The 8,991-nt window shown below is 35.2% G+C and overlaps 1 protein-coding gene across 1 annotated transcript; it reads right to left on the bottom strand.

Moving 5' to 3' along the window:
* Positions 1-2,277: 2,277 nt before the first annotated feature.
* Positions 2,278-3,476, bottom strand: LOC149146276 (uncharacterized). The gene is made up of 3 exons (XM_089447747.1): positions 3,106-3,476; positions 2,738-2,790; positions 2,278-2,588 (listed from the first exon to the last, which is right to left on the bottom strand). The coding sequence occupies exons 1-3, from the start codon at positions 3,218-3,220 to the stop codon at positions 2,430-2,432; spliced, it is 327 nt and encodes a 108-aa protein (XP_089303873.1). The 5' UTR covers positions 3,221-3,476; the 3' UTR covers positions 2,278-2,429.
* Between the last annotated feature and the right edge of the window lie 5,515 nt (positions 3,477-8,991).

Here is an 8,991-nt window from a genome sequence, read left to right as displayed (position 1 = left end):
GAACTATAGTGGTTGGTTAAAAAAGCATCAACCAAAATTTTCAACGTGACTTCTTCCGATAAATATTTATACATTAAGATTATTTTTTGATAAATAAGTAAGAATTTGTTGCGATTGTAAATTTGAATTGCTAAAAGAAAATATTTCTATATTATCTCACGGATATGCTTATGATTTGTGATAGAAAACTAAATATATCAAAATACAGATTTTTTATAAGTAAGATAATTAATCCTTATTTATGTCTAAGAAAGATAAGATTAGAATGCACATCATATTTACAATAGTCCTTCTATGTGAGCTATGTAATGTAGCTCTAGATATTGTTGAACCAACTCTTAACACTTACTACCTACACGTACTAATTTCAAATAAATCTAAGAAAATTGAAGGTTAATGATCTATGAATATAACATGATCTACTCAATGAAAGACCAAATCTATCAATTATTTCCATCAAATATTGAAAACACAAGAAAATTGAATGGGAAAACATCAATATCTATTTTGAGAAGAAAATAAAAACACATCAAGCAATGATTATAACTTGAGTAATGATTGAGGATTCTCCTCCATATTAATGTAGTAGAGTATATATTTATCATCATGAGTGTATATATTAATCTCCCAGAGTGTATATTAATCTCCCAGAGTGTATATTAATCATCATGAAAATATACACTCTATGATATTTTGACACATTGTAGTTAAATGCATTCTTTTGGTCTATTATTGTATATGTATGTCTTTTTCAAATAAACTTGATAAGGATATGAGAGGATAAATCTAGATCATTAGTCTTGGGGAAATGAAATTTCACTATTAATTCATAGTTCATTTGATGAGGTAATCCAACTTTTCATAAACCCAATTTAGAACTTTTTAAGGTCATCACTTGCTATGTAAGTGTACCAAATGATCATGGCTCCTTGCAAGAGGGAAAAGAGCAAGGGAGTGATGAATTACCTAAATTTTGTTTCTTAGGGATAGATAATTTTTTCTTAACATAATGACATCATTAATCCCTTGAACCCACCAATAAAATATAAGATTATAACATTAAGTTTTTACAATCTAATTGTCCTAAAAGTTTTTCAAAGCATTGAATATATTTATACAATTAAAAATGCAATTTAAACCATGACTAATTCTAAAATCAGAAAATTTCAATAAATAAAAAAATAAAACATAAATATTTTAACTCAGTTTAAATTAAAATATACATAAATAAAAAATAAATAAATAAACATCACATACTTTAACTCACTTTAAATTAAAATATACATAAATAATAAATTAAAAAAAATTATTATAATTTTGAATTGATAAAAACTTTAACCTTAAAAGATTAAATTTAATTAATTAAAATTATAAATATGAAACATTCTTATTTTAAATTATACATATTCTCAAGTATATTAATATAACTAAATAGCTTCTAACATCTTAAAAACATATTTTATTTTAATAATATCATATTCTCCTCAAATTTAATATCTATGGTAATATAGTTTTTACCTTACAATCATAATTTTAAAAATCATTAAAAAAAATCAAATCCTCATTATAATTTGGGCCTACTATAAGATTTGCTAGATCTTATTTCTAGAACATATGGAGTCACCTCAACTCTCATAACCACAGGATGGATTCTTACAACATATTGACTTTTTACCATTATAACAATTTTAAAATAAAGAAACTACTTATGAAAGATTTGATTTATAAACTAGAAAATTAAACACACCCTAGTGATGTGATTTGTAGTAGTTGTGCACATAATGTGCACTTCCCTTGGGCGATACAAACGAGAGAGAAAATTGGATGGTAACAGCACTAATCACAGATATTCATTGAAGTCCATCTGCAGAGCGAGAGATACATCTTCCCATTAATTATTTAGCCATGAAGGATCATCATGGATGTATGGTTGACCGACAACTTTATAATATTATCCATGCCGTGTCTTCCTCGCATAGTGCTGATACAATACAAAACTATTTCGAGTTCAGGGAAGCTTCCAGTTTCCGAGATTTCTGATTTTTTTCTTGAGTTCTGGGAAGGTCCCAGTATCCCGAGATTTCTGATATTTTTGTGAGAGCTATGGGGGGACCAAAAACATTGCATCATACCTCAATATGAACCGACTTACTATCTGAAATAAGAAAGGCCCTGTAACAATATGCTCCACATTGAGACAAGAAAGGAACTGTAACAATATTTTTGCTTTGTTGTGACTGAGTCCTTGCAAACCAGAGCAGATCATACACAGAGAAATATATGAAAACATGTATATATATAGATATATGTATGTTTGATTATTACTTTTTACATGATCTCTTGGAGTCCCTTCATTACTGTAAACAAGGAGATGTATACAATAGATATAGCTACAGATTTCAAGTGTAAAACTAGTATGACCTACTAATCTATGGGTGGCCATGGTGCTGTGTATAGATGTAATCAGTATGTGCAGCGAGAGTGCGCCGATATAGATCACAATCCTCGTTGTCTCTATAATTCTCACAGTTCAAATCTTCATCTTCATCTGCATCTGCTTCTGCGGTTTTCTCAGCATGAATTACCACCTGTAAATCAACAGATGAATAGATAAACAATCTCCAAACATAACCCATATTTCTGCATATTCATTTATCTATCATCTATACAAACACTGTATTATCTGAAATTCATCAAGATTCATCTATTCAGCGGGTATGTGATTTTAATTTCTTACAGCTTCAACATTTGCTTGCGTCTGGAAACTCTCTACTAGGTTTTCCTGAGCATCTGCAAACAAATTGGCAACCCATCCAGTCTTAATATACCAAATGAACTTATTGTGGTCAGTTTAATTGGCTATCTGCTATTACCATGCTATTATCATATTATGCAGTAACCCAATGAACTTATTGTGTTAAGTTTTATTCCCTTTTATGAAATATTATGTAAAACCTGAGATTTAATGTTAAAATCTATACGGACAAAACCAACCAAACAATAAAAATATTAGATATTGAAAACCCAATACCCCTCAAATCATAGGAGGATATACACCAGGCATAGACACCCAAAATGGAAAACAACTGTTAGAGAAAACCGGACCTGCTTTCAGAGGGCGCATGGCCCTTACTGTAGCTGTGAGTAGAAGAAGAACGCATAGAACGGAGAGGCAGAGCCTGAAGCTTGCTTCCATGCGCCTTTCACAAAATTTCTCCATTATCGACTATGAAAAGATGGGAGCGAGTACGGGAGTAAGATTTATATGATACCAGAGATTTACATGTGCATCACACGCTGCATAGGAATATAATGTGGAGAGCAATACCCAATGACTCGAAATGAAAATATTATATGGGTTCTGTGGCGTGCTGGAATTTATATAGGCAAAGTGGAACAGTGACACAATTAAAGAAATAATTGCAAGCTTCTGGATTAAAGAAAAAGGGGAAATGGTCCAGGGAAATAATACAGAAGCTACATGATCGTGGGCTTACGTTATAATTACTCACTCAGCAGCCCCCACAAGGAATAATGATGGACGTATTATGGGGTGGATGCTCTCATCCCATCTATTACTCGTGACCGCCGACAATCCAAGCAGGACGGGGACGGCTTTTATTCACAGCCTTTGCTTTTGCCGTTTCGATGGGGGCTTCTCTGCAGAATTTTTCGCTGACTTTTGGTATGACTGCTGCTCCAGATTCTTTTCACACAGTTGTAGGGCACACCACGGAGGCACGGGATGGTAGCCAGTCTTAAAGTGCCCGGCCATGATCGTAACGCCAAAGAAATAAAGTCAAGCAGATATTATTTTCTTTTTCCAATTATTTGATTTTTCCATGAGGGTTCACACTTTGAGGGTGGGGGTCATTCACACTTTGAGGGTGGGGCGCAGGGTTGGAATTTCTAAACTTATATTGACAGGGGCATTCTCAAATGGGGCATTCACACTTTGAGGGTGCGGGCTGGGGGGCAGGGTTGGAATTTCTAAATTTATATGGATGGTTTCCTCACTTCCCCACCATTATTCATAATTTTAACCAAAAAAACATTTGACGAGGAAATCACCCAAAAAAATTGACCAGCAAATCACTCATAACAGGTCCGTCAAATTCCATCCCTGTGGGGGGTTGGGCATCTGTGTTTTGCCATTCCCAACTATCTTTAGTTATATATTTGATTTTCTTTTCATTTATCTCAACGATGGTACAGCTGGTTACCGCATTGGACTGTCAGTTACGGTTATGACAGCTTTTAAGAAGCTGAAAGTTACATGTTTCCGCTGGTTCAAAATGATGGTGTTATGCTTTTAGCAATGATTTGCTGTAACGTTATTATTAGAAATTGTAATTTTAGTTCATTATATTTAATTTTGGTGAGTTTTATTAACTATCATTAATTTTTTTAATAATGGGCAACAAATTTATTGTCAATTAACACTGTTATATTAGTAAATAGGGTGGATATGGGGAATTGTTTAAATGTGGTTGATTCATTTTCCATCTCCTTTCATTATTATTGACAAGTTCATCTCTCATTCATATTGGCGGTCGCAACCACATTAGTAAATATGGTACATTAGTAAATATGGTAATCTAAAAATCATTTTCTACCACTTTTCACCATTATCAACAAATTCACCTCACACAAATATTAACCATCAACTAACATAACTACATTAATAAATGTGATTGATATAAATTTTATAACCCAAAACCACATTTATTAAATAATTAAAATAATTATATTAATTATATATTTGATTTTTTTCAGTTACGGCACTCAGCTTCTAAGAAGCTGAAAGTTACAAGTTTCCGCGTGTCCCAAATGACGGTGTTATATTATTATTAATGGCTTGCTGTAATCTTATAATTGGAAGCTGAAACAGATATGTCCTTTACGATATGATATGATCATTCAATACTCTTTGGATCTATCAAAACCACACTGTGATCTGAGTTAGCTAAACATACCGTCCCTTCTATGGTCTTGCCTAACAATTATTAAAATAAAAAACTAAAATTAAAATCATTAACAATTTGTTATTGGATCTTGATGTATATGTATTGCAATATGGATGTCCTGTATACAGAGTCTTTTTTGTTTCATGTTGATGTATTTGTCTTTCTGTTCATGGTACTTTTTCGAACCTCTGACATTTGCATTTCTTCGAGATATCTCGGATCGTGGCTGTCATATGTCACCCTTTTGTATCTTATGATTTTTTTTATATTGTCTCAATATAATCTATGATGCTTTTTTCTCTGAAAAAACAATTTATTATTGGATCTATCAAAATCACACTATGTGATTTGAGTTAGCTAAACATACTGTCCCTTCCATGGTCTTGCCTAAAAAATTATTAAGAAAGAAAATTAAATTAAAATCATTAGCAAATTAGAGATATATATGGTGTACATGTCCTCTCTATAGTATCCTTGGGCCTTGTATAACTGGGACTTGAGGCACATTGCCTTTTTGACTTTCTCAATAAAAAAAAATTGGCAAAGGAATCAAGATGCTGCAATTTTGAGCGTTTCAAAACTAGGATTTCAGTCACTTCAAACTGTAAATATGGGTAAGGTTCTCTGAGTCCACTCAGGGCATCGAATCATTTACCAAATTTTGTAGAAGTTGCCAAGAAAAAATGTCCATTATCAAGCTCTATCCATGTCCTGCTCTGTCTATGCGGCAAAGTGATCTGACCTATAAATAGACCTGTACCAGAAATCTGAAAGGAGAGATAGCCTAGTTATTTGCAGTATCCACTTTAAATATAAAATTGGTGTAACTTGCTACTTTTCCTTAATCAATTGACCAGAATGGATTCTAAAGCTGCTAACTTGATCACCCGTGATGATGCCTGATATAGTGATTGCTTATCAATACTCTCTTCCGATTTAGTATTACAAGTGAAAGGAACGTTTCACAGTCATCGACATGTCGCTGTCTGCAGCATATGACAATACCTACTAACAAGCTTTCCAATGTGTTCTTCTATATCGTGCTAACATGATAGGCTTATTGATTCAAATTACTTTTGAAGTGGGGTTGACATCACACAGTGATTCACAAGTCCCACTGCACATCAACCCGGAGAATAGCATTTTCCATTGGTTATATATATATATATATATATATATATATCGTGGTAACTTCAGATTCTGATTGACAACTATTGCAAGTGGAAATTGAGAAGAAATTCGTAGTCATTCTATGTGGCGGTAATTTCGGTTTTCCTTTATGTCATGTAGTGTACTTATGAAGTAAATGTTGATAATTTAAAAGTAATATACCCAGAAATTTAAAATTATAAAAAATAAAGGAGGCAAACAAAATATAGCCACTTCAAAAGTAGATTTCTTTTTGGATATTTCAAAAGGTAAGCAAGATTTCCTTGACTCTTTTTAGGATGGAACTATCTATAAAATTCTTTTTTGATATTTCGAATGGTAAGCAATGTCCACTTAACTTTTTGAGAGGATTACTTATAAATAAGCAAAACCTCGATAATTGTTTCTAAATTAATATACAAAGTTCACTTACATATATAGCTTTTCATTACCCAAATCCTAATTATTAATATGATTATCATATTAATGAGCAGAAACTACCAAGTTTTTATTCTCCATACCCTAATTATTAATGACCATCACTATCAACTAGATGAGTGGGTTTTAACTCGTAAGTATGATTTTTTATATTAATTAATTATAAACTTTTTAGCTAGCAAGTCATATTTAAAGATGAAGGACATGTACATTAATTATTTAGTTTCTCCCAAGTATCGATGACTATGGAGGTTAGGGTAAGACTCTAACAGTATTCACAATTCATACAAGTGCACGTAGTAAATAAACAGTGTGATTACAATTTATAATCAACAGATAATAACCCAAGATAGATACACGTAATTCAGATAAAACTTCTCTTTCTTATTCTCTTCCTTCGGTTACAGACTCTATTCTGCCCTGCGCACTCAGTTGCAGAGGTCTGCGCACTCAGCTGTGGACAACTAAGTCTCTGCGCACTCAGCTGCACAGCCTTCTCCTACTTTATGACCCAAGATACACTTAGACACTTGCTATGTACTTCAATCTCATATTTTTCTTTTCTTTATTACCTCCTTTTTACACTTAGAGCTTCACTTTATTTATACAATCCCATGGTCCGCGGACCATGGGTAGGCCGACATTACATTCAAAACTTAGGGCAGACAACCCTATGACTCTAACATACATTTTGCGCCCGCAATTCGCGAAGCTTTACAATAATATCACTCAAAACTTGGGCTTTGAGCACCAAAACATGTTGTGCAGGGATTCCATGTCCAACAGGCTCCAACACAAACATTGTGACTTGCCCTTGAGTCACTTTGTCACTGCGGAGTCCCTCCAACAAGTCTCGAATAGTCCTGATTTCTGCAGTGCACTGAGCTACTACTTGTTGAACTTGATGCATCCGTTCTTCTGAGGCCTCTATGTCCGGTGTGCTGCCCTGCATCTGCGCATGCATCCCCTGAATGTGCGCGAGCTTCCCTTCAATATTGTTCCTGATTGTGAAGGCCTTGCTAATCCATGGCTGAATGCGCGCTTTGAGAACTGATTCCTTATGGCACGTCACATCCACCTGCTCCTTTAATGCCTTGGCTTGCTGCATCCTCGCAAGCTACTGAGTGAGGACTACTGTTTGCGTAGTACCTTTGATGCTGTCATATTGCTACTGGAGTTTGCACGCCTCTGTCTCAAGGCGCTGGATGTTGGGGTCCTCTTGCAAAGTCGTGAGGACCTCAAGTGCCTGTTCCAACATGTTGGTACAGTCACGCACTGCTCCTCCAGTTTCTTCCAACCCTGCTGTGATAGCGCTAGCACGCTGTTCTCTGAATTCTGGGGGAATGGAAGGCTACACCTTCAACCACAGCTCGATGATCTAAAGATTTAGCTCCAACTGAACCTTTGTCATCTCTTCTCTGGCCTCACGGACTCCAACTGCCACACTGTGGATCCGCACTTCTACCGGTAGATCTGTTGTAATGGCCAACTCTGGGACATGTCTACAAGCCTCATCTACCGTCTGCACTAACTGTTGATTCTGCGACACCAATTTGTCGCGCTGCAAGTTGAGCTATTCTATGTTTATTTTCTACTCGTTAAGAACTTGGATCGCGTGGCTCCCCATGGCTCGCAGTTCTGTCGTTATCCCATCCTGTAACTGATACAACGTTTCTTGGGGAAGGGCAACCAAATTGAGGCCAAGGCCTTTCATAATGCTAATCGACAACTGATTCATTGCATTAGACGACACTAGAGCTCCCTCTGACAACACTATTGTGTTTTCATCCTTGTGTGCAACATCTTTTCTGTTGCTGAAGTTCCTGCTGCGACGTGTGTTGACAGGGTACCTTCCTGAGGGGGCTGCACCTGTAACTCCTATAGTTGCGCCCTAAGGGCCCCCAACACAGTCTGATGCTCCTGCATGAACTCTTGAAGAGCTTCACTTGTGACATCGCAGACCGTCTCACCGATGTGATGGAGGTCACCTTTGATTAAGGTGATCAGGTTAGGAGAAGCTTTAATTTTTATTCTCTCCCTTCTCAAGATTGTGACAGGTTGGATAGGAGAATTTTCCATTTCAGTATTTCTGGTGTCAACCATCTGAAAGTCAGCTATGATATCTTCATCATTCGTTGATGTAACATGACACATAAATATTAGTGAGATCATCACAATTTAAATTTAAATTTTCTCTAGCTTTGTCTTCTTCTGCCACATCTTTGCAATGAACTTCATGTGGCTCGTCCAATTGATCTTCAACACTTTGTTCCCCTTCACACTCTTCTTGATTCTCGTGGTCATCAACAGAACCACATTTTTCTGAAATTTCTTCTGACTTGAACATACTACCCATGCTAATTCCAAATGCCAACATGAGAAAATCATCATCATCAGAATAAAAAATATCTAAAAATATAAACATGTTTTTAAAGTC

This window comes from Pinus tabuliformis, chromosome X (genome assembly GCF_031772625.1).
Source record: "Pinus tabuliformis cultivar Carrire ecotype Pingquan chromosome X, CPIR1, whole genome shotgun sequence".
Lineage (NCBI taxonomy): Eukaryota > Viridiplantae > Streptophyta > Pinopsida > Pinales > Pinaceae > Pinus > Pinus tabuliformis.
The sequence above is the reverse complement of the archived record's forward strand: the minus strand, read 5'-3'. Positions and strand labels throughout refer to the sequence as shown.

Bases quoted from the DNA above. Each gene is read 5' to 3' on its own strand.
- LOC149146276 (XM_089447747.1), bottom strand. From the start codon at position 3,220: ATGGAGAAATTTTGTGAAAGGCGCATGGAAGCAAGCTTCAGGCTCTGC. The intron at 2,791-3,105 runs GTCCGGTTTTCT...ATTTGTTTGCAG, and splicing joins CATGCGCCCTCTGAAAGCAG to ATGCTCAGGAAAACCTAGTA. The intron at 2,589-2,737 runs GTAAGAAATTAA...GTTGATTTACAG, and splicing joins CGCAAGCAAATGTTGAAGCT to GTGGTAATTCATGCTGAGAA.